General features: G+C 37.8%; 1 protein-coding gene across 18 annotated transcripts in view; it reads right to left on the bottom strand.

The window, feature by feature from the left end:
- Positions 1 to 27103, bottom strand: part of NRXN1 (neurexin 1) — a 1155776-nt gene that overhangs the window by 889507 nt on the left and 239166 nt on the right. The window contains exon 5 of one of the 18 annotated variants that reach the window (XM_065927354.1): positions 24383 to 24394. The exons of 16 other annotated variants lie outside the window; for them this stretch is intronic. In XM_065927354.1, coding sequence (XP_065783426.1) covers positions 24383 to 24394 — 12 coding nt within the window. Of the gene's footprint in view, positions 1 to 24382; positions 24395 to 26708; positions 26726 to 27103 lie in introns of all 18 variants that reach the window. One more of the 18 variants, XM_065927345.1, reaches the window with a different exon arrangement.

Raw genomic sequence — 27103 nt, 5'->3', positions numbered from 1 at the left:
ATTAAATTTTGGAGAAATTATGTGATTTGTTCAAGATCATGCAGGTAGAAAACAATGCACCTGGGACTTGAACCCTGGCATTAAAAAGCCAATTTTCATTATATTGCCTCTGCTGACCCTGAATTTCAGCCAAGTGTTTATTCCTCCAAAGCTTACATCACAAATGACTTTAATAATTTTTAGCCAACCCAGCCAGCAAAGACTAGCCTCATCTTCTGGTTCTCAGCCAGCAGAAGGCTTCTGCTAAATTGAGGGTGTAGCTGAAACTCTCTGTTACATCGGGATCCTTCTGTTAATTTTGGCTCCTGTTGGAGTTTTCTCAGGCTCTTGGTCTGTGACTCCTTAAACTACTCAGCTGTTCTCCCAGCTAAGTTGGTATCCGTAGAGAATAAAAGAAAATCATAGATCAGGCTGTTCTTTGTATTTTGTCCTGGACATTCTCTGAATCCTCCAGATAAATCACAGGTACAGCAACAAATCTCTGGGGAAAAGTGATGGTGTGGGTTCCATTCGAAAAGCACTCTCTACCTTCTTTTCCACATTTTAACCACTACTCACAGTGCATTGTTATTTAGAACATTTTTCTCTCTAATATGCTAGCTAACATAAATCACTTAGTAATTGAAAAAGTATATTACTTTTTCATGCTTCAATAAAAGAAGCATGGTGCTTCTTTTCCAAGAGGAGACAAAACTCAGGCTGAACCACTAGTCCTCCACAGACATAAGTATACCCTGTGACTTGGCTTTTCCTTTGACAGAAATTATAGAACTCAAGTAGCTCTTATTTGTGATCAATGCAATCATTTTACTTACGCAGGCAAGAATGCTAGTTCCTTATTGGCCCATTCCTTATTCTTAAGCCTGCATTTACCCTTTGCCCTACTCAATATTTAAAGGATACCCCCACTTTTCTCAAACACATAAGTAACAGATATTCCAAGCTTTGTGAAATCAGGTCAAGCACATCTCTTGCAGAGATCTCAAACCTGGCAAAATTCTGGGGCGGGGGTAATATGGGGAGGGGGGCAGAAACATATCCAGGTGACCCCAGTGGAGGTTTTATTAGTCAAGACTTCTTACAAGCCTGTGAGTGTATATATGAGTGTCTGTGTGTGGTGGGGGCGTGGGCGGGGAGGGAGGCTGTATGTGTGGAGAAGAGAGATCAATTGATTTATTGTGTCTGGACTGTAGCCCGCCAGGGTCCTCTGTCCATGGAATTCACTAGGTGAGAATACTCAAGTAGGTAGCCATTTCCTTCTCCAGAGGGGATCTGGAGAAGGAAACACAGGGACCAAACCCAGGTTTCCTGCATTGCAGGCAGATTCTTTACCATCTGAGTCCCCAGAGAAGTCCGACTGATTTAAGGTCTCTCTAACAAATATATTACTGGTATTGTACAAGGCACTGGGGATATAAACTGAACCAGAGTTAGACCCTGACTTTGAAGAAATTAACTCTTTGCTACATTTGAGTCAAAGAGTCAGGTGCAGAAATAAGTGCTTTTACTGTGCCATCATAACTCCTGGGATATACATGTGCAGACAGTCACCTGAGACAGAGAAGAAGGTTATCTGATTTCTAGGTATAAATATTCTTGAAGGAGGTAGCACTGGAAACAATGGATGCACAAGAGTGATCCTGGAAAAAAAAGAATGTGGAGGGTGTTCTAGGTAGAGGAAATAGAGGCATGGAAAAGCACAATGAGTGTGGTAACGCACAACAATTCATAGCCACTAAGACTGAGAGCTTGGAGCAAGAAGTGTTAGGAGAGAAAGTGAGAAATGATTTGATGAAGAGATCATGGAAGATCACATATGCACATTACAAGGTTTGATATTTAACCTGTACATAATAAGACATTATCAAAAGTCTTTAGGGTTGAGTGTGACAAAATCTTAAATTTTAGGTGAGCTTGTAAAGTATGGGGTGGGGTTCAGATTACAGGAAGGGAGCATATTAGGAGATTGATTAAATAGGGTCCAAAAGATAGGATGAGGGTCACCTTGGGAAAGGAGATGATAAAAACAAGGACATGAGGATTCCTGAGGGAGATTGTATATATATGCAGATACCTTCTCCTGGGACATGTGAAAAGGGGGCCCATTAGAGGGTGTCAAGGGCTGAATTGTGTCCTTCCCCAAATTCACATGCAGAAGCCCTAACCTTCAAAGTGTCTGTATTTTGAAACCAGGATTTTAAGGAGATAATCAAAGTTAAAAGAGTTCATGAGGTTGGGGCCCTCATCAGAGAGTATTAGTGTCCTTATAAGAGGGAAGGGCAACAACCAGAGCCCTGGAATACACGCATTCTCTCACTCTCTCCCTCTGCACACAAAGAGGAAAATCTGAATGAGGACACAGAAAGAAAGCAGCTGTCTTTACACCAAGAAGAGAGACCTCAATAGAAATCAACCCTAATAACTGCCTTGATCATAGAAAGCCTGACCTCCAGAACTGTAAGAAAATAAATTCTGTTGTTTAAAGCACCCAGTCTGTGGTATTTTGTGATGACGGCATCCCAAGCAGAGGATTTTGGCCAAAGATGTGAAATCTAGAAAACACGTAGAGAGAAGATAGAGAAAACAGTGTCATAAAGTGTCATAAGCAAAGCTCTGAGTAAGCAGAAACAGTGATGTAGAAAGGAGAGCAGAGGGAGCTTTTAGTTGATAACTTTGGAGGCTGAAACAGTAGATATGTGAGTTCCTTGGGTCAGAGAGTTCTGGAGTAAGGGGCTATGGACATTTATTTCTGAGGAGACTATTCCAGAAGTGGGACTGGATCAGCTAAACCATCGTCCAAATACTACTGTGCCCTGAAACCTACTTTCACTCCTGGAGGCTGCGTCACAACAGAGTCTGGTGCTTGTCTGTTGTGCCCTCTGGGCTGTGTGACGGCCACGCCCCGCCCTTCTCCTGCATCAGCTGGGACAGGCCGTTGCATCTGTACTTGGAAACTGCCAAACAAGCAGAGTGGGAGGACGTGGAGGTGTCAGGATGAGCAGAATGGAAACAGTGACTACAGACACACTCTAGGTATCTTGGGATGTGATGTTAGTAAACCAGAAAGATATTGTAAAATATATATATATATATATACATATATATATATATAAACTTTTTATATTATCAACCAAATTTATAATATCAAGAAACCTCCTGTGCATGTAATAAGAGCCATCTATTTAACACAGAAAGGGTGGCATGATACTGTCCCTAAATGAAGAAGGGCTCTTTAAAACAGACACCACAAAATCTGCTTTTATTCACCTCTGTAACAAGTTGGCTCAGTTTAAATGCCAGGCTATAAAAGGTTCCATCCACGCTCTCAATACCTACTGATGGTGAGAAAAGAAACGAAGGAAAGCTCTGAGTGCACTTTTCTTCGGTACCTGCCAACATGGCACCCGGGTTTTAGGGCAAAATTTCATAAATGGAACAAATGAAAAATGATCTTTCTTATTGTTACTTCTATGCCATTATAGCCCCTTCAAGTTAAAGACAAGAAAGATGATAGGATTTAGATAGTCCTTGAGGAAGAACTGGCAAGTAGATTATTCTTCTGCCTACTAAAAATAGATTCAATTTTGATCTGAGGCATATCCGTGGGCATGTATGTACGGGGGGAGGCGGTCGGCCGAGTTTGTGTGGCAGTTCCTCTCCTTTCGTCTTTCACAGTAACGCTTTCCACCTGTGCTTTTAACATCCAGATGCTTCCATATTATAATTATACTGATTAACGTCTGCAAAAGAATTACAAATGATAAACCAACCTTCCCTCAAATTAGGTAAGTCAATCTGCTTAAAGGCAGAACAGTGAAATAGGACACCAGGCTAAAATCATTTAGGAGATGAAAATGTCTTCATTTGTTTTTGTTTGTATGCTTTTAATTAAAGGTAACAGAACCACCCTACACTGCCAGTGCAGCAACGGTGACACGCAAAGACGAATGCATTTACAGATGCAGGTAACATCGCTGTTTGTAACATTATGACTCTCAGTGTTGGGGAAACATCTGTGGAAAATAAGAGACAGGGCTTATCTTAATAGAGCTGAAAACAGGCGTCAAAACGAAATCCCTTGCCCATTCCCGTCTTTAGAGAGCTCTGCGCAGAGAGCTGTGACACTGTGCACTCCAGTTGTTTTGACCAGAGATTCCATTAATACTCTGAAAAATCTCCCAGAATATCCAAGTATTCCCTCTATGGCTTTCTGGCACACGTTTTCAGGAAAACACAAAATAAGAAAACAGGAAAACCTCTAACCTAATTCACCAGGTAATTTAATAAAATATCTTTATCCCTGACCACACAACTATTCATCAATTTTCCTAAGTAAGGGCACATTTGAAGCAGAGTGCTGAAGACTGCTCTGGCACTAATAATCTGCCCTGAAGCTTTTTGAGTCCACGATCCTCAATTCTGTCATCTAAAAAATGAAAATCCTACCACTTCTTGGGGATGTTATAGGATTAAATAGCATAATGCAAGATGAAAGTGCCTTAAACATTTCTGTAGGCTGATCTACTGTGACTTTGTAGAGATAAAGATCCTAAAACATTTTGTGCTCCAAAATATGAGGAAGTAAATATTGCTTTTTTCATTTGAGCATTTTATCTTACCTGTATCACTGCCTTCCCCACTTTCTTTAAGCACTATTTGCCAACAGCTTTCTTTTTAGAGCACATCAGTGTCATATAACAATTCCATACAAAACTTGTTAGTCCGATGCTAGTGGATAACAACAAGGTCATCAGTTTGTGTAACTTTTATAACATCATAGGCTCTTGTTTTCAAAATATCTAATACTGGCAAAATGTGTGTGTGTGTGTGTGTGAGATTTGAGAGACAGAGAACATGTGCAACCAGGCACACACACTTTAGAAGGGGTCTACAAATCAGAAATAAGATTACTTCTGAGAATAAGAGAAACATTTAAACCTTTAAACCTAACAGTGATGATAAGCATGGTTGCCATCCACTGTGTGCGTAAACTGTGTCCTAGCCACAAGGAGATTACAGTGTCGAAATGTAAAAGAGACCAGTAAACTCAACCATTCCACATAAGCACCATGGTAAGGGACTGAGTGGTCTTGAAACATTTCTCAATAAAGATGCTACATAAGATAACTCCTTAATGGATAAGAGGGTGATAGAGATATTTGGGGAGTATAAAAGTATGAATGCAAGAATGGGAATGGATTGGGGGCAAAAATGGAGATTACAGAACTGCAGATTTAAAAAAAACAAATATTTTTAAAGCAATTCTATACATTCCAGAATGGCTAAAGGTTTAAATTATAATTTTATATCTTTTATACATTTTCATACTTTTCTACATAAATGCAGACCACTACATCTTTATATGCATACTGCTGGGACCCAGTATCTAATTTATGACTGCCAACTCCTCCACATATAGGCGACAAGCAAAAGGGCAAATACCACGTAGCTGTGACATCCAAAAAGGCTCCTTTCTATTAAATGCAACCATGAAATGATAGGGTTTAACAAAGATTCATTGAAGTCTCATCTTTCAAGCACAATGCAGGTTTAAATAGATTCCAGCTCCATTCAATCTCGGCTACAGGGCAATCATAACTGTAACTAACTCCTACGTCTTTCATCTTTTGACAATGAAATTAAAATATTGCTTCATGCTACAGTAGGAAAGAACACTCTAAAATAAATAATCCTAAAGTTGAAAAAAAACTGAAAATAACAGCAGTGCCTTTCTGAGACAGTGGGCGGCAATGTTAATGAATGGAAGCTTTGCATACAAATAGAATAAACACACACTGATTTGGAAGGAATACATACTGCAAGAAGATTTAAATGAAACTATGGACAGCAGATAGTTCAGAATGTGAAGCCACAAGTAACCAATTTAGATAAAAATAATTCATTTCCTAAAAGCATTGGTACAGTGGAACAGTATGGAAGACAGCTGCCATTCACCAGAGATGCCAATTACAGAAAGATCAAGTTAAAGAAATGTGGGCCTTACCACATATGGTGAGATGCAGAAGGATAATTTTAAACCATCAAGTTCTCTCTGCTCCTTCTTTGAATGGATAGGGATCCCCGGGGTCCAAGAATTTCCAAATTGTGTCCCATAAAGAGAATGGATAGTTTTGAAAGTCACAGCAAACTCAGCTCCTTCTCAACCCATTGGTATCTCTGTCCATGCTACTGATGATGACACACGGCCCCTCATATTTCTGTAAATCCGGTCCTGCAGTGTTGGCCACCAAGGGTTCCACCAAAGAGTTGGATATTTGTTCTTTATTTATCCCTCATCATTTCCAGAAAAAAACCAGGCCTACCCATCCCACGTCTTTCTAATTATGAAGCAGGCTCCTATTTAGTTCATGCAAGTCTTTCCTTTTATCTAATCTCTTCATCCTGTCTTGGAAATCCAATCTTAACCCAAAGAAAACTACTCATAGTTGGAACTGGCAGCTGCTTTAATAACTTAGTCGAGATAAGCATCTCTTCCAACACTTGCAGTTTCCTTTTCCTTAGGTGTTCTCTATCTAGATTTTGGATCCCCCAAACATCCCAATTTAATCACTCATTCTTTACATAAATAAAAATAAAGCCAAAAACATAAGAGAAATGCTGTTTCTAGCAATTATATTAACCATTAAGAAAACTCACTCACTTGTCCTTTGGGAACAAACTCACAGTATAAAACATATAGTTACTTGACTTTTGAGGTTTAATTTGGGGGAGGGGTCATTTTTCTTAAAAAAAAAAGATAAAATTTCAACAGATAAAACAGAGAAACAGTAACTGAGTCTAAACCTATGCTGGTATTTCTTTGTCAGCAGTGAAGTGAAATTAAAGTTGCTCAGTCGTGTCTGACTCTTTGTGACCCCATGGACTACATAGTCCATGGAACTCTCCAGGCCAGAATATTAGAGTGGATACCCTTTTCCTTCTCCAGGAGATCTTCCCAACCCAGGAATCGAACCCAGGTCTCCTGCATTGCACCGGATTCATTACCAGCTGAGACACAAGGGAAGCCCAAGAATACTGCAGTGGGTAGCCCATCCCTTCTCCAGTGGATCTTGCTGACCCAGGAATCGAACCTGGGTCTCCTGCATTGCAGGCGAATTCTTTACCAACAGAGCTATCAGGGTGAGGGCGGGGGCAATAAGTGCAAAACAGAATGGGTGAAAACAGAACGAAAACTCAAAACTCTGAAAAGTGAAGCATGAACCAAAGCTTTGGAGATCTAGACTGCAGTTTATATCTAAATATGAGTATAAATGCCTTACCAACAGTGAAATCAGACATTGGAGAAACTCCTCTGTGGGACAGAAAGAGTCAAAATACTACAAGCAGCTTCCAAGCTGCTTGCTTCAAAAAATCCTAGCTTTGCCTAGAAGTAGATCTATGGCTCTTCCCTGTGCAGTGGGGATGAGGACTTCCAACCCAGTGAGAATGGTGGTTAGCTTTCTCAACTTTCATAACAGAATGTCAACAGCACCATCTGCTCGTCTTGCTTCCAAAAGACTCATATGGATTCATCTTCTCGCCCAGATTCCCCTCTTGCTTTGGGGCTTTTCCCTTCCATTTGGTCCTTGGTGTGCTAAGTTTGCCAAATGCACACTGGAGGCCACTGAAGACTTTTTGCTGAAGAAGAGTTCAGTAATGAATTGAGTTCTTATCTATTAAGAAGGTTTTCTTAAAAAAAGAAGTCTCTGCAACCTACTCAACATGCACAGCCCCAATTATACACTTCAGACTATAGCAATTGAGAATTCATTTCAAAATTAAGACCTTTGTTAATAAATGCTATTTTTTTGAACCTTAAAATTAGAATTATGAAGCAACAGTTAGAATTGGACATAGAACAACAGACAGGTTCCAAATCAGGAAAGGAGTACGTCAAGGCTGTATATTGTCACCGTGCTTATTTAACTTATATGCAGTGTACATCATGAGAAACGCTGGACTGGATGAAGCCCAAGCTGGAATCAGGACTGCCAGGAGAAATATCAATAACCTCAGATATGCAGATAACACCACACTTATGGCAGAAAGTGAAGAAGAATTAAAGAGCCTCTTGATGAAATTGAAAGAGGAGAGTGAAAACATTGGCTTAAAGCTCAACATTCAGAAAACTAAGATCATGACATCTGGTCCCATCACTTCAAGGCAAATAGATAGGGAAACAGTGGCTGACTTTATTTTTGGGGGCTCCAAAATCACTGCAGATGGTGACTGCAGCCATGAAATTAAAAGACATTTATTCCTTGGATAAAAAGTTATGACCAACCTAGACAGCATAATAAAAAGCAGAGACATTACTTTGCCAACAAAGGTCCATCTAGTCAAGGCTATGGTTTTTTCAGGGGTCATGTATGGATGAGAGAGTTGGACTATAGAGAAGGCTGAGTGCTGAAAAATTGATGCTTTTGAACTGTGGTGTTGGAGAAGACTCTTGAGAGTCCCCTGGACTGCAAGGAGATCCAACCAGCCCATCCTAAAGGAAATCAGTCCTGAATATTCTTTGGAAGGACTGATGCTGAAGCTGAAACTGAAATCGTTTGGCCACCTGATGCGAAGAACTGACTCATTTGAAAAGACCCTGATGCTGGGAAAGATTGAAGGGGGGAGGAGTAGGGGACGACAGAGGATGAGACGGTTGGATGGCATCACTGACTCAATGGACATGAGTTTCAGTAGGCTCTGGGAGTTGGTGATGGACAGGGAACCCTGGCGTGCTGCCGTCCACAGGGTCCCAAAGAGTCGGACACAACTGATTGACTAAACTGAACTGAACTGAACTGAACTGAACAGAACCCTTTATAACAAACTGCAATCTCCAAGTGTCTTTATCTGCTTGTATTAATTGAAACAGAAGGGTCTGGGTCTCATTTGTTGTTCAGAACCACAAAGAAACCTACAGAAGCAAACAATTTTTTGTTTTTGCTCCACATAGGTTTAAACTTGCTCTGAAAGCACAGTGCTATCACAACTGAGATGTGGGTGGGTATTATAAAAAATTAAGTGTGGTGATGGACAGGGAAGCATGGCGTGCTGCAGTCCATGGGGTCGCAAAGATTTGGACACAGCTGAGCAACTGAACTGAGCTGAAAGTATGGTGAGTGAGTTAATAAAGAAAACAAGACAGATTAAAGAAACAGAAGAATTTCTTAAAGAATATGTAAATTCCCATCCCATTTGAAAAGTAGAATTTTGGAAGAACATTAGTGATGGTCTCTATAGTTAATTGAGTGCCCTTGAGAGATATAATCTCTCTGTAGATTTATGGAAAATTAGAATTATGTGTGAGAAAACTGAAGCTGAGAAGGATGGCAAATAATTGCAAAGAAGTTGAACATATATCTTGAATACATGATCATTAATTGTATGATAGAAGAAAAATAGTAAGTACCATATCATTCATCTTTGTTTAATCTTCTATCTTCTCCACAAGACTCTAAGTCAGGGTTTATGTCTATCTTGGTCACCATTTTATCACCTGTGACTAGTCCAGTGTAGATTATGCATCAGAAGAAAGACTAAATGAGTTTTAACTGTATTGTGCTCAGTCGCTCAGCCGTGCTCAACTCTTTGTGACCCATGGACTGTAGCCCGCCAGGCTCCTCTGCCCATGGGGATTCTCCAGGCAAGAGTACTGGAGTGGGTTGCCATTTCCTCCTCCAGGGAATCTTCCCAACCCAGGGATCGAACCCCGGTCTCCTGTATTGCCGGCAGATTCTTTACCGTCTGAGCCACTAAGGAAGCCCTTTAACTGTATTACCTGGTACTATTTCACCATAATGGCATTGACTTTTAGTTCTTTGTTAATAAATGCATTTGTATCCTACCATAAAAATGAGTAGGGATGATACTGGTAATGGTTGACTATATAAAGGAGAAGATTAGGTCTCACATAAATAAATTTATTGAAGCATCATTAATGGGAAAATAGATACAGCATGTACGGATGTGAGAGTTGGACCATAAAGAAGGCTGGACGCCTAAGAATTGATGCTTTCAAATTATGCTGGAGAAGACTCTTGAAAAGTCCCTTGGACAACAAGATCAAACCAGTCAATCCTGAAGGAAATCAACCCTGGATACTCATTGGAAGGACTGATGCTGAAGCTGAAGTTCCAATACTTTGGCCATCTGATGCAAACAGCCAATTCATTGAAAAAGACTTTGATGCTGGGAAAGACTGAGGGCAGGAGGAGAAGTGGGTGACAGAGGATGAGATGGTTGGATGACATCATCAACTCAACAGACGTGAGTCTGAGCAAACTCCAGGAGATAGTGAAGGACAGGAAAGCCTGGCGTATTGCAGTCCATGGGGTTGCAAAAAGTCGACTGAGCTATTGAACATCAACTTCCATTATACTGAGAATAAACACTTACATCACAATGAAAAGGTCAATGGTTAGTTAAGATCAAATAAAAGAATGTAATATTGTATATAAAAGATATTCTATTTGGGGGAGTGATAAATTAGGGTTTGAGATTAGAAAACACAAAGTACTATATATAAAACAGATAAACAACAAGGTCCTACTGTGTACCACAGGGAACTATATCCAATATCCTGTAATAACCTGTAGTGGGAAAGAATATGATAAATAACACACACACACACATATGCTCTTACATATATGTGCTATGTAAGATATTCCATTTAATGAACATGGATTACAAAAGTTAACTTAATTAAATTTCAAAAAGATTTTGTGTGATAGATTCTATACCCATTTTAAATGAGAAGAAATGAAAACATAAGGAAAGTTAAGTGACTTATTTAAAGTGACATAAGCTGCAAGCAGGAATATTGGGATTTAAGCCCTGCTACCACCAGTGGCTCAGACCGTAAAGCGTCTGTCTGCAATGCAGGAGACCCGGGTTCGATCCCTGGGTCTGGAAGATCCCCTGGAGAAGGAAATGGCAGCCCACTCCAGTATTCTTGCCTGGAAAACCCCATGGACCGCGGAGCCTCGTAGGCTACCGTCCATAGGGTCGCAGAGAGTCGGACACGACTGAGCGACTTCACTTCACTTCACCAATGATTTTAAGGTCAGCCCACCTCACGTTAATTGAAAGTCTGTCAACTACCAGATGTTGAACAGAGCACTTCTTGGGTAGGAAGGCAAACTTACTAACTAACCTTAACATCAGTTAGTAAGAGATGGTTTCCTCCAACAAGTGTAAATAAGATAAGATAAAAATACATCTTGAGATATTGATATAATTTTTATACTGAAGGAAAAGCAAAGGTCTAGCATCTATTTATAATAAAAGAATTTTGCAAAAACTAACAAAAACCAACTCCTTAAAATTAATGTTTGATGAGAGCTCATAATAGTTAACGGTATGAGTAAAAGTGCATGGTTGTTAATGACATGGAATTTTTAGAGAAATTATGCCTAGATAAGACAGAAGGCTTACAGAATCCCTCAGCTGTGTGATCACTGATGATATATCAATGCTCACTGAGTTAAGACCACTATTCCTTTCATTTGGTATCTTCACGTTTAGTGGGCACCCACCTTTGATGTCAGATTCTAGTCAGTCTTCACTAAAGGTAAGGAAGGGAGCTGAGTTTTATGAGATGACCCTTCAGTATGAAATCAGAGGTCTAAGTAAGCAGGACTTTCATCCGTCAAGAACCACTACCCTCACACCCCCAAAGAATTATAAAAACCTTTATAATGCCCCTTGTCATTTCCCAATTTTATTATCATGGAAATTAGTAGAAAATTCTTTAAGTACAAAGATTCTGTTCTTTCAAATATATAAAGGAAGAGGCAGCTGAAGAGATTTTCCTGCTTCATACTAGGCTTGGGGAGAAAAAGAGATTTAAAAAAAACAGCAAAAACAAAAACCTGAAAGGGACATATTGTAAGAGCCTAACCATTGAGTAAGAGGAAAACACCCTAATTTCCTAGGACTTTCAGACAAGATAAAGCATTAGTTGTTCAGTTGTGTCTGACTCTTTGCAACTTCATGGACTGTAGCCCACCAGGCTCTTCTGTCCATGGGCTTCCCCAGGCATGAATACTGGAGTGGGTTGCTGAGCCGTTCTCCAGGAGATCTTCCTGACTCAGGGGTCGAACCCAAGCCTCGAGTCTCCTGCACTGGCAGGTGGGTTCTTTACCACTAGCACCACCTGAGAAGGTAGATCAGATAAAATAGAAGAGTGGCATAAAATAATCAGAAACCCTAAGTGGCCCTGAGCCTGAGCAGCAGAATTATCTAAGATAATGTACAGGTAATAGTTTGTTTTTTTTTTTAATAAAATGTTGCAGCTTATATTGCAATGATACAGAGTGATGGTTCTCATTTTGAAAGCCTGGAGACATTTGCTAATGTAGACATTTTTGATTGCCACAACTTGGAGGTAGGGCAGGTATGAGAGTGCTTCTAGTGTCCAGCAGAGAGACCTAAGGATGTTGTTACTACATTATTCTACATGCACAGGACAATCCCTACAACAAACAACTAACCAACCCCAAACAATGCCAAGGCTGTGAAACCTTGGAGTAGAGTAGAACCTAGAATTGAATTCTTTTTTATAGACTCTTTTTATGTTTCTTTGATCCATCTGACTCAAATAGAGCCTAACCAGCAAACTTCAGGAGTGACTTTGTTACAAGGTGCATCATTTGTCAGCATCAAATTCACAATCTCTTTTCTTATTTAAAATCTCCCTCTAGTTATTTCTCCTCCAAAAGGCTTCTACAATTTAACAGTCAGGACATGCTATTGCTGTGAAATAGATGCGTCCCTATCATCCTGCTTTAAATGGGAAAAGAAACATTCTGTAGTGTTTATAAGTCATAAAGAAGTCTAAGTATCTCCCACTCAATACATTCAAGTAAAATGAGGGTATAATTTCTGTGCTGGGTGGCACTCTTTCATACCATTATGTGTCTTGTGAACCAACTGTAGGTAATGCACTATCTTCCTTTAATCAAATCTGCATTGTAATTCCTATAAAAAATCAATTAAACACAAGAAGCAATTACTTATTTTTTATCACACAGCATAATTTACTTTCCCAGAACAGCGGCATGAAAATGTGAGGAAAGATCTCATCTCTGGCAGTGTATTTAAATAAAGTATGCATATTTTTAAGAGAAATGAAAAGGAAACTGTGCCAAATGTATAATATAACACATAGACATAATTTGCCATCTACCTCAACTTTATGGATGTGGAAATATGGTTTAGTGGCAGAAGCCTAGAATTTTTTTAACTTAAAAAAAAATCCAATATTATCCCTAAAAACCTTTCTCAGACCTTTACAGTAAAAATATAATTAGGCAACAGTTTACTCATCAACCTCATCAAATCAGTTTTATGAATGACCCACTTAGGTGTCAAGTAAACCGTAAAAAGCAATTTCTTCCAAGCCTCACAAATTCATCCTTCTTTATGTTTCCATACCTATCTCTACTCATTATAATCATCAAATAAATTTTTTTAACTACTTGCTTAGTTTGGATTTATGTTAGGAGACTAACTCAGTGACCTTCTAGTTGACTCCAGTTTTTTCACTCAAAGATTCATCCCAAACTGTGGATCAGTGGTTCCCAAACTTGAACCAGCATCAGATCACTTGGATGTCTTATTTAGGTAGGTGTGGGGGATCCCCAAACTTGCAATTCTAACAAGGTCTCCAGTGACGTTTATGCTACAGGTCTAGGGAACCACACTTTTAAAAAGCCAATTTTCATCATTATTCAGTAAGCTGTATGCACTCTTACCTACTCTCAGAAAAAGTGAAAGTGAAAATCATTCAGTTATGTCTGACTCTTTGTGAACCCATGGACTGTAATGGAATCCTCTAGGCCAGAATACTGAAGTGGGTAGCCTTTCCCTTCTCAGGGGATCTTCCCAATCCAGGGATCGAAGCCAGGTCTCCTGCATTGCAGGCAGATTCTTTACCAGCTGAGCTACCAGGGAAACCCAGCTCTGTCAGAGGCATTAGTTGTTTTCCTCTCTTATGCTATCAGCCTCTTTCTTCACCAGGAAATTAAGATTGATCCTCTCTCCATCTCTCTTTCCTTCCTTCCTCCCTCCCTTTCCTTTCTTCCTTTCCTCTCTCTCTCTCCTTCCTTCCCTTCCTTCTTTTTCCTTTCCCCCAATTCTTTCATTCCTCTTTTTCTTCTTCTTCCTCCTCTTCCAACTCCTCTTTTTCCTCCTCTGTCTTTCCTATCTGATTTCATGCCTTTGCTTATGTTGTTTCTTATACCATTCTATAACTCTGATCTCTTTTTTTAACTTTTTATTTTATACTGGAGTAGAGTTGATTAACAATGCTGTGTTAGCTTCAGTTGTACAACAAAGTAATTCAGTTAGACACATACATGTATGTATTCTTTTCTCAAGCTCTTTTCCCAATTAGGTTGTTGCATATTATTGAGCAGAATTCCCTGTGCTATACAGTAGATCCTCACTGGTTATTCATTTCAAATACAGCAGTGTACATATCAATCCCAAACTGTTTAACTATCCCTCCTCCACTACCATTCCCCACTGGTAACCATAAGTTCATACTCTAAATCTGTAAGTCTGCTTTTGTTTTGTAAATAAGTTCATTTGTATCATTTTTTAGATTCTGCATATAAGGGATATCATACACTGTTTCTCTTTCTTCAACTTCATTCAGTATGACCATGTCTAGGTTCAACCATGTTGCTACAAATGGTATTACTTCATGCTTCTAATGGCTGAGCAATATTCCATTGTATGTATGTACTACATCTTTTCAACTCCATATTCAAAGCTCACCTTTGCCACAAAACTATCCCTGATTCACCTGATAATATAAATCTCTCTCCCATATGCAACCATTCAATAGTTACACACTCACTTTTAAGACACCCTTTTGAACTTCTTGCTTAGTAAATTAGAGCAATTGCACATGCCTATGATGCGTGGTTTGAGAAGACTCTTGAGAGTCCCTTGGACTGCAAGGAGACCCAACCAGTCCATCCTAAAGGAGATCAGTCCTGGGTGTTCATTGGAAGGACTGATGCTGAAGCTGAAACTCCAATACTTTGGCCACCTCATGCAAAGAATTGACTCATCGGAAAAGACCCTGATGCTGGGAGGGATTGGGGGCAGGAGGAGAAGGGGATGACAGAGGATGAAATGGCTGGATGGCATCACCAACTCGATGGACATGAGTTTGAGTGAACTCCAGGAGTTTGTGACGGGCAGGGAGGACTGGGGTTGCAAAGAGTCAAACACGACTGAGGGACTGAAATGAACTGAACTGAACTGATGATGCGTGGTCCTAATTATATTATTATATTGTTTATTATATACATTATTCCTTATCATGACAATGTCTGCTAGAATGACTAGCTATCTATCCATAATAAATATGGTTAGCATAACATTATAGTGAGTCAGGGTCACTCAGTCAATGATCCAAAATTCAAAAATATTTAATTAGCACTACCAGCTAAGTCACCAGCTGAGTCTGGAGGATATCATCCCCAAAGTACAATGCTGTTTTACTTTCTTCAGGGGAGGCTGATATTATCCCATGAATGGGTGAACTATATGGGAGAAAGGTTAAATGAATTTGCTCTGTGGTGAGACTGTCTGTAGGATTATCTCTAACTCTATTTCAGAAACTGTTTTAAGCATGTTTAAACATGCCTAAAATGGCCACTGTACAGAAAAAAGAAAACTTCCTAAAGTTAATTTTTACACTTCTTGAATAGCCTGATCTGCCCTGATTCATAAATGAGAAAATTTTAAACTATGCTGTTGTGTTTGCTGTGTCACTCAGTTCTTAACGAAAGCAATTTCTCAGCGATGACCTTCTGGTCACATAGATGATATAGGTGTCATAAAAAGAAGGACACCAGGCAGCTGATCCAAGCTTCCCTGGTGTTCTTCCCTGCCCCATATCTATCTCCTTCCCTCTCTCCACCCCTTCCTCCCTCCCTAGCTCCCTCTGAGATCTAGATAGCTAATGGGAAATCAGTTCTCTGAGGGCTATAGGAAAATTTCACACACTGTCGGTAGCTGTTGAGAAGTTTGGTTTTTCCCTGGTGCTTCCACATAAATGAACAAACAGAGGAACTCTTTGAGGGTTAAAGAATTTCTGTGAAGGTGTCAGCATTTATATTTAAAATATATAACTATAAGGACCTGGGCTTCCTCCAAGGCGGCACTAGTGGTAAAGAACCCACCTGCCAATGCAGGAGAAGTAGGAAACATGGGATTGATCCCTGGGCCAGGAAGATCCCCTGGAGGAGGGCATGACAACCCACTTCAGTACTCTTGCCTGGAGAATCCCATAGACAGAGGAGTCTGGCGGGCTACAGTCCACAGAATCGCAAAGTCAGACATGACTGAAGTGACTTAGCACGCATGCAAGGACCTACTGTAAGCACAGGGGACTCTAGTCAATACTCTGGAATGACTACATGGGAAAAGAATCTAAAAAAGAGTGGATATGTGTGTGACTGAATAACTTTGCTTTACAGTAAAAGCTAACACAACACTGTAAATCAACTATACTAAAAAAAAAAGTTGCTGATGAGATCTAAAGGCTATGTCATAATCACTTCACATTGATAATCCAAATTTCTTTTCTTTTTTTTTTCCTGTTTGGTTCATAACTTGATTTATTGTTACATGGAATCTTAGGCTGCAGATTTTTTTTCTTACCATTTCTAAACCATGGACATAATATTAGAAATGCAGTAATGAAACTTACAAGAAATTCTGAGTTCAGTTAGACAGTGGTTCTCAACCAGGGAAGATTCTGTCCCCCAGGAGACATCTGAAAATGTCTGACAACAAGCTGACTGTGTTTCTACTAAGTAGAGACCAGAAATGCTATTAAACATTTTAAAAGCACAGAACAGTCCCCTCAGCAAAGAATTAACCAATTCCAAATTGAATAATGCCAGGGGTACATCAGAGCCCTGGGCATCACAGGCACTACATGTATGCTAGCTTCCATTAGTGCAAATGTATCTTGGCTATAAGATTTTGGCAGAGAAAGTGATCACTCTAAGATCATTTCCCTCCATGAAAATGTCCAGAAATTCACAGTGTAAGCGAACATATATAGAACTTAAGTAATAATGTTCCTTTGCCCATATGAGAACACAACTATTTAAATATGTCTTTGATATCTATTATTTATTTTAGGAGGGCTAGAGGAAGCTGTGCATTAAAAAAAGATATACCTTATTATCCCATGAAATATTTACTTGGGGCAACAAAGCAAGCCCAAGTTGATTGGGAAGTACCTAATAAACAGTTGAGTTAGAAAGAGTAATAAAAAGAATTTGGGGGAAAAAATAAGCTACACTTAACTTCTTAGAAGACTCCAATAGCAGTAAAAATATTTACGAGTTTTGATGTTTTGACTTGTATAATTTAGATCATTAAAATTCCAAATAAATATTTTCTTAATAATAAGTCAAAATGCATATGTTGTTTGAAAACTATTTTGCACAAACGGAATATACTTCTTTTCTTAACCAGGGACTGCTTCTTAAAATCTGCTTTTTTTCAAGTCTTGGAGGACTTACAAATGTTCCATACAAGCAATTGAGTTTCAGTACCACATGAAAAAGGAGTGATAACTTTATATGTGTTTCTCTGGTGCAGGGGTTATTTTTTGAACCACCCATCATTTTCACATGGACTGCTGAAACTCTCTGACTCAGCAAGTTCACACTGTACAGTCTATCTTCACCAAGAAAACTGGAACACTTACAAGGGAAAGCTAAATGAGGACATTATTTTTTCCCACAAAGTAAAGACTATGGGAGTCATATACTGATCAGTATTTCTGTACAAATTGGTTAGGCCATATCAGATACTACTCCAAGGTTAAATCTGTGTCTCAAATGCTGTAAAATTTCAAGTCTAAATGAGTTCTCTTTTAGATAATAGGTTACAAAGCCATTACAAGAATTTTAAAGTATGAAACAAATTCAAATTTTAATCTATAATAAAAGAAGATTATCAGATATGGACAAAATAATTTGAGAAGCATTTTCTATAACTGCACTTTAGTTGTTGGCAGCAACTGCTGAGAATTTTATATTTTTTACTTCTTTATTGATATAATATATCTAAACACCTTGGTACAACTCTTGGTACACTTCTATTTATTTATCCCCGTAACTTCTTCTTGTGAGGCTTGAAAACAAAATAATGTACACAGAATTCTTTTGTTCATTTATATATGCAGTTAGGTGATACTCAAGATAGTGAAGTGAAGGTCGCTCAGTCATGTCTGACTCTTTGTGACCCCCACGGACTGTATATAATTCTCCAGGTCAGAATGCTGGAGTGTGTAACCTTTCCCTTCTGGGATTGAATCCAGGTCTCCTACATTGCAGGTGGATTCTTTGCCAGCTGAGTCATAAGGGAAGCCCAAGAATACTGGAATGGGTAGCCTATCCCTTCTTCAGTAGATTTCCTAATCCAGGAATCGAACCGGGGTCTCCTGCATAGCAGCAGATTCTTTACCAGCTGAGCTATCAGGGAAGCCCAATACTAAAGATAAGTACTTGGTAAATAGATGAGTTATATTTGTAATTTTTCCCAAAAGTCTTTCTAAGTTTCACCAAAATCTTGTGCTGTGTTTTGATTGCATAAGAAGCTATATAAGAAACAATTTTTGAGTGCATATGAAGGAAAGACAACAGTTTTATTCCCATAATGATGGCAAAGTTGAAAGGTACACTGACTTGAGGGAACCCCTGCTTTTTTTTGTGGGAGGAAATTGGGGCTGAGCCAGGAACCAGGGAGAGAGGGTGTGCGACAATGTTCCAGTAAAGCCACCTGAAACCTGAAGTGAGCTAGCAGGGTGTGGTCAGGGAGTGAGAGTAGTTAACAAAACAGTTAATGCTGGAATGAATCACCAGCTCTGATTCTGTGACACTTCAAAATATCCTCAAGTTCACACACACACATACAGGCTCACGCACATATGAACACACACTAATATACATGAGAATATAACTTTTAATTAAATGTACTTACATTTAAAAATGCTGAATATGTAATTTGTGGAAATAAACCACAGAAGTAAATGTTGAATAATCACAACTACAGTAAAAGTCAAAAATCACGTTTTATGACTGACTCCTGAGTAGGAGTAAAGACTGTTTTAGTCATGCCATGTTAACCTTTATTCTTGCCATTTTTTAACCTTTATTCTTGCCATGGGGTCGCAAAGAGTTAGACAGGACTGAGCGACTGAACTGAACTGAATCCTGCCATTGTTTGTAATGGCCTTGAAGATATCTTGACTTTTATAATGTATGGAAGCATACCATCAGAATTTATAGAGAATTTTATTGAGTGACTTCCATTAAATTAAATTAATAAATCGCTTAATGTTCTACACAGCAAAGTTATACTTCCAATTTTAAAATTTCCTTTATTGCTTAACTAAGATTATCAAGATCAATTATTTTCTATGTAAATTTTATAACAAAATAAGTTAATAATTAATTTTCTCTATATCAAAACATTTTACTCATTATATCTGGCATTTTGAGATTTTTTTGGTGTGTCAACCATCCTTAACACATCTAACCAAACCCAATTTTTCTGAGTGAAGTTTTTCAGATACCAGTTTTGTTCAAAATAAAGTTACCTATGATAAATGTTATTAACTTTAATAATTTATATGTGGCTATATCAAACAACAGCATATACTGTGACTTTTTCTTTTTTCTTGGAGTAAAGGGTTCAGTAAAATTTTAGATTCCATACATATTTCTTGGGAAAAAAATCTAAGATTAAAAATTTCTGCTCTGCAAAAGACACTGTCAAGAGAAGATAGAGATAAGTCACAGCCTGAAAGTAAATATTTGCAAAAAACATATTAGATAAAGTACTGCTACCAAAAATAAACAACTCTTAAAAGTCAACAATAAGAATACAGTAAGATTTAAAAAGAGGTCAAAGACCTTAATAGACACTTCACCAAAAAAGATATAAAGGTCAAAGACCTTAACAGACAGTTCACCAAAAAAAAATTAAAAGTGGCAAATTGGCATACAAAAAGATGTTTCATGCCATCAGGGAAATGCAAATTAAGTCAACAATGAGATATCACTATACACCTATTCAACAGGCCAAAATCAGGTATATATACTGCTAACACCAAAGTCTGGCAAGGATGTGCAGCAACAGAAATAGTCATTCACTGCCGATGTGAATGCAAAATGGTAAAACCACTCTGGAAGACAGTATGGTGGCTACTTACAAAACTAAACACACAGTTACCACATAATCCAGAAATCTTCTACCCAAAGAAGTTGAAAAGTTAATGTCTACACAAAAACCTGCACCCAGGTGTTTACAACAGCTTTATTCTTAACTGTCCAAACTTGGAAGCAACCAAGATGTCCTTCATAGGTGAAAAGATAATTAAGCTGTAGTACATCAAGACAATGCAATAGCATTCAGCAGTAAAAAGAAATGACCTATCAATCCATGAAATGACATGAAGGAATCTTAAATGCATAGTACTAAGTGAAAAGAAGTCAATCTCAAAAGGCTAACTACTGTATGATGTCAACTATATACTTTATAACATTCTAGAAAAGGCAAAACTAGAGACCCTAAAAAGATCAGTGGTTCCCTGGGTTACAAGGTAGGGAGAGATGAACAGACAGAACACAGAGGATCTTCAGGGTTGTAAAACTACTCTGTATCATGCAATGGTAGATGCATTCCTCTCAGTTTTGCTGAGAACCTAAAACCTCTCTAAAAATAAAGCTTATTTAAACAAATCTTTAGGCAAAGGGATAAGATCTGTGTATATAGTAAAGTTTAAATAGCAGGACAAAACCCTAAGGCCAAACCATACTACCACACCAGACCTTTGACCCCACTTCTTTTGTCCTTTAAAAACAAAAACAAAACACAAAAAACCCCTGAGTTCTCTGATTCACAGGGCTGGGGTGGTAACGAAACTCAGTTTATATAACAGCTTTGTTCCTAAAAGATTTTGTATGAGTCTAGTTTTGGTAGCATTTTTGCATTTGTAATTTCATTACTTTACAACTGGGTTCGATTTAAACAGGAACTAAGGCTAAGATTTGGTAAGGCAAAGGATCTTTCTAAAGATAGAAATTATTTTTAATACAACTCTTGAAGAAATGCAAATTTTCTTGCATTGCTACCTTAACATGAAATCAAACTGTGACAATATCTTCTTTTTTTTTTATGGGTTCTATGTCATGTGGACCTTCCAAAGCAAAGATAGCCAAAGATTTTCAAGTTCAAATGTCACTATTACATTGTCACCAACCTATAATAAGAATACTACAAACTTTTTCATCTTTGAGATTTTGATAATCTGATATTTACATGCAAAGAAAAAACAAATAAAATAAAATAATGTATGATACAGAATTATAAGATCTTCTCTATCATAAATTGCTATTGGTTGTGCTGTGTCCCCCAACAAAAAGTAACTCTGAGTACCTCATAACGTAACCTTATTTTGAAATAGGGTCTTTACACACATGTTTATGTTAAAATGAAGTCATGAGTGTGGGCTGTAATCTAATATGATTATTACCCTAATTAAAAAATACATTTTTAAAAATTTTTTCCCTTTATTTTTATTAGTTGGATAAAAACTAAAAATAGAAAAAAAATATATATATATGGACACAAAGACAGACACACATAGAGGCAAGGCAATGTGAAGACACACAGCAAGAAAGCCATGGGAAGCCTGAGGACTGCAGTGATGCATCTGCAAGCTCTGGAACACCAAAGATCCTCTGCAAATAACCAGATGCTAGAGAGAGGCAACGAAGGATTTCCTACAGGTTCCCTACAGGTTTCAGAGGAAGCATGATCCTCCTTTGACCGATTTCGAATTTCTAGTCTCAAGAACTGTGAGATAGTAAATAATTTCTGTTGTTTATTTCACCGAGTTCTTGGTACCCTGCTACAGTAGCTCTATGGAAAAAAAAAAAAAAAAAAGAATACACAACTCATACAGTCTATAACTGTGGTAAAATTCTAAAATAATAAGAATTTAAAAACCTCATTTTCTGCTTACTCTTCTTATAAAGTCTTCCAGAGACTCATTTCCTCTGATTTGATTACATTTACATACAATTTTAATTAAAGAACTACTAATAAATGCTTCAAGTACGGAAAAAATATACTTAAGAGATTCTCAATGATGATGATTTGACAAGTCTTTATGTCAGAAAAACTTCAGTGATATATTTCTTTATGTCTCTGTTTTCAAATCACAGAGAAAACTAGAGGAGATACTCATTCAAACCCTATACATCATCAACCGAGTCATGAAGCCTTCACCATGGTAGGTAGGAGCTCACAGATGTCTTTCATAGTCTCTTCAATAGATTCTCCCATTTATTAATTATTTAAAGAGTAGAGAATAATAACTTTCACCCCTTTGCAATTTCCATGCACAATTTGTAAGCTACTCATTGTGCAAGATTTTTTAAGATGGTTTCAAAGCTCACAATTCTCTTGAGTTCTCTCTGTTGGCATTCCAAAATACATTTTTTAGAAGACTTTCAAAATAATATCCTTGCAAAGGAGGATGAGAAGCTTAAAAAAGCATGCAGTTTGAGGTCAGGATTGCTGAATGCTATTCCTTGTGTCATCCTCAGATTATATAAAGTCACGAGGGATGCTTACATAGAAGATCATAAGTGGAATGTTGGTACAGCTAAGCAATTTATTTTCCACACTTAAGACACTGGTTTCAAAACAACATGCACTTTTAACATATTTCTTATTTCCGTGATAATAACCCAGAGATTTGACATTTTTGTTTTCCTTTTGGGCTTTTGGACTGGACCTTTGACATACAAACATGTTCCATACTACTCTGACAAACCTCAAAGGTCTTATTGCACTTTCCTTTAAATACTGTCTAGAGTTGACATTTAGAATATAATCCACTACCCAAGTCCTTACCGTATCCATGGAGGAAAATGAGAGAGACAAGTAAATATCACTGTAATTCTTGTCCCCTTTCAAAGAGCAAATTGGTTCTATAGATAGATAGATATGATTACTGATTATAATTATAATTAGATATGATTATAAAAAGAATTGAGGTATTGGTTTTGAAAAACTAGAATGATTGTTAACATCATTAAGATTATCTTGCTTACACTTGCACTAGGTGATGCATGGAATCTACAGACATTAAGAAGCAAAAAATAAGATTACAAAAACAAAAGTTGTCATTTAATGTTTTCACATATAAAAAGATACTATTTGATGATCTGCAAACATTACCTTGTTTAATCCCTGTAGTAAATCTATGAAGTACAAATTATTACTTCAACTTCATATGTGAGGATGTTATTCCCAATGCCACATAGGAAATCCACATCAAAGGCAAAATTTGAAGTTTAGACTTTCAGAATCCAAAATCTGGATTTTATTTCAAATATGTCACTTTGATTTCTACATTGACACTTTTCACCCTTGCCATAAAATCAGCACATCTTTTTTTTTAACACTGTGAATTCAGTGAATACTAGCAGGTTTGAAAAAGTTGACCTAAAGGTCAACATTCAGAAAACTAAGATCATGGCATCTGGTCCTATCACTTCATGGCAAATAGATGGGGAAACAGTGGAAACAGTGGCAGACTTGATTTTTTTGGGCTCCAAACTCACTGCAGATGGTGACCGCAGCCATGAAATTAACAGATGCTTACTCTTTGGAAGGAAAGTTATGACCAGCTTAGACAGCATATTAAAAAGAGGAGACATTACTTTGCCAACCAAAGGTTCATCTAGTCAAGGCTATGGTTTTTCCAGTAGTTGTGTATGGATGTCAGAGTTGGACTATAAAGAAAGCTGAGTGCCGAAAATTTGATGCTTTGAACTGTGGTGTTGGAGAAGACTCTTGAGAGTCCCTTGGACTGCAACGAGATCCAACCAGTCCATCCTAAAGGAAATCAGTCCTGAATATCCATTGGAAGGACTGATGTTGAAGCTGAAACTCCAAAACTTTGGCCACCTGATGCGAAGAGTTGACTCATTTGAAAAGACCCTGATGATGGGAAAGGTTGAAGGTGTGAGGAGAAGGGGATGACAGAGGATGAGATGGTTGAATGGCATCATCGACTCAACGGACGTGAGTTTGAGTAACTCCGGGAGTTGGTAATGGACAAGGAGGCCTGGCGTGTTGCAGTCCACGGGGTTGCAAAGAGTTGGACAAGACTGAGCGACTGAACTGAACTGAAGCAGGTTTTGAATAAGAAGCAGCAAACATAGAAGACCATTGTTGGGCAAAGTGAGGAATACCTATGCTTGTTCTTTTTTGCTGCTACTTCTTCCTCTAATTCTCTCCACTTTACCTTCACCACTAAATCGAAAACTTTTGCTTCTACCTACAGACATCTGGAGGAGTCCCTCTACTCTCTCCCTTTTTATTTATTGTTTCCTCTCTCCAACCAACTCTCCTCACCAATAAAAACTTCAATATCAGCAATTGTTACCCAATGACACAATCTGTGTACTTAAGTTCCCTTGTTTCTATTAGGCCAGTCTGTACATGTCAGAAGAAGCAGTGTGATATAATAAAAAAGGGAAGGCTTGGAGCCAGAACCTGGGAATCTGAAGCTCTGCTCTGCCTCTCTTTAGATGTAACACTTAGCACACTGCTTAGCCAGTTTGCATCTTGTTTCATTGTCTGTAAAGTAGTACCTATCTCAAAGGGTTATTGTGAGAATTAAATAATACATATGAAATGCTTATATTAATGCCTGGCATATAGTAGGTAATATATGTATTAGCTTATCATTATCATCCAAGTTTTAGCCACTTGGTCATGTACAACTTTGTGACTCCATGGACTGCAGCCTTCCAGGTAATTTAAAAAAATAACTCAAATGTGTATTCTACTACTTGCTGTTGCTGTTGTTATTCAGGCATTAAATAGCGTCTAACTCTTTTTTGATCCCATGGATTGTAGCCTGCAAGCCTCCTCTGTCCATAGGATTTCCCAGGCAAGAATACTGGAATGAGTTGTCATTTCCTCCTCCAGGGGACCCTCCTGACACAAAGATCAAACCTGCGTCTCTTGCATTGGCAGGCGAATTCTTTATCACTGAGCCACCAGAGAAGCCCCTGTGTTCTACTATAGGAACTGCATAAAATACCATGTAGAGGTATATAATGGTTATTCGGGGTATCTTATTCTGTCTCTGAAATTAGATCACATGAGGACTTTAGATTGATAAAGACCTACTTCTATTAAGAAATAAAATGCTCATGAAGATGCTCAATCTTAACATTACAATATTTTCCATTAATTACCATTATTTCATTTTGCATTAATGGTGTTGATTGGGAAAGTAGAAAATAAAGGAAAATGGAAATAAACTTTAAAATGTATTTCATAAAAAATACCAATATTCTCCAAGGTTTGTAAGAGTCTGGCTTCTGTGCCTTGTAAACTCCTGATACCTGGAGAGACTGACATTGTTGACTATTTTTATAGGGTAGTCTACTCTTTTCCTTAGTCCTTAGGCTTTTAAGAGTCATATGAAGTACATTATTTTCATTTAGAGGCCATAGCTACTTGCATATTTTCTGTCCTTCAAACTGAATTATTTTCCAGACATACTCACCATGTAAGTACATAAAATTGACTTTATATTTCAAATGATGAACAACATTCAAATTCTGAGTGAAGGACACAATTCATTGCATTGTACTTTACAATCCACACTGTTAGTTATAAACAATCTGAAATCACTATAAAAGTGTACCTTTTTGAATAGAACTACAGGTATACATATTTCCCCCAATTTGCTAGATTATTTGGCAGGACCTCAAATAATGCCTAAAGATGATCAACCTTATTATCATCAGAGGAAAACATTCACTGTGTTTCAGATTGCACTGAAAAAATTAAGAAAATATTTTGTCAACTAACAATAGCTTTCACTATTCCAATGTTTCACAACTTAAGACATATAAGCTTGCATTCAGTCATTTTGGTAGGAAACCTCATTATAACATATAATTTAACCCTATTATTTAATGTAAAATAACAAAATCAAATAATATTTGCTATTATTGTTTTATCCAAGGGTCTGTTCAAACATTTTACTTCTATATAAGCTGAACTTCCCATCTCTGCTTCAGGAGTATATAGCTGGAAGTAACATATAAAATCCTAAAAATAACAGATGTATGACTTCGGTAAATGTCTTGCTCTAGAATTTCCCTAACAAATATTTCAACAACGAGCAAGCTAAGGAAATAAAAAATAAATAAATTTTAGTTCACCAATATGTCTATTCATGACGGGTTGTTTTTTCTGCTGTAACCAAAAGTTAGATGACTGCCTCTCCATCCTGCTTCTCTTGTTAGGCTACCTCTGAGTATTTAAGTCTAAAGTGATATATGTCATCTATACTATACTAAGAAATACATGATTGGAAGTTTGAATATGTTTGTTATTGTTCAGCTGCTAAGTCGAGCCTGACTCTTTGCGACCCCATGGACTGCGGCACACCAGGCTCCCCTGTCCTTCACTATCTCCCAGAGTTTGCTCAAATTCATGTCTGTTGAGTTGGTAATGGCATATAACCATTTTTCCTCTGCTGCCTTCTCCTTCTGCCTTCATTCTTTCCCAGCATTAAGGTCTTTTCCAATGAGTCAGCTCTTCACATCAGGTAGCCAAAGTATTGCAGCTTCAACTTGATTATCTTCTTATCTCATTGTTGATAAGCATCACCCTGATTGTTGGCTCCTTGATATCAGGTGTTTTGCAGCATACTTCTAATTCACCTTATATGATATTTAGCCCAGTGTGAAAAATATGGTTGAAGTGAAAAATGTAATTTGACATCAACATATTAATGTGTGATTAATTTGACATCAACATATTAGCATAAATTAAATACTACCTGATTGCAAATAAGCATTATTATAAAGTATAGAAAACTCAAATGTCTGAAAGGACCAAAAAGGAAATGTAAATAAATAGAGATATGTTTGTTCAAGGAAATAAAACAACCAAACCAAAAACTATAGAAAGTGAGGCCATCTACATTCTAAATAAAGAGGTCTAAGACATTTACTGCATT

Source organism: Muntiacus reevesi, chromosome 3, assembly GCF_963930625.1.
Source record: "Muntiacus reevesi chromosome 3, mMunRee1.1, whole genome shotgun sequence".
In the NCBI taxonomy this organism is placed as follows: domain Eukaryota; kingdom Metazoa; phylum Chordata; class Mammalia; order Artiodactyla; family Cervidae; genus Muntiacus; species Muntiacus reevesi.
Note: the sequence above shows the minus strand (reverse complement) of the source record. Positions and strands in the feature narration are given on the sequence as shown.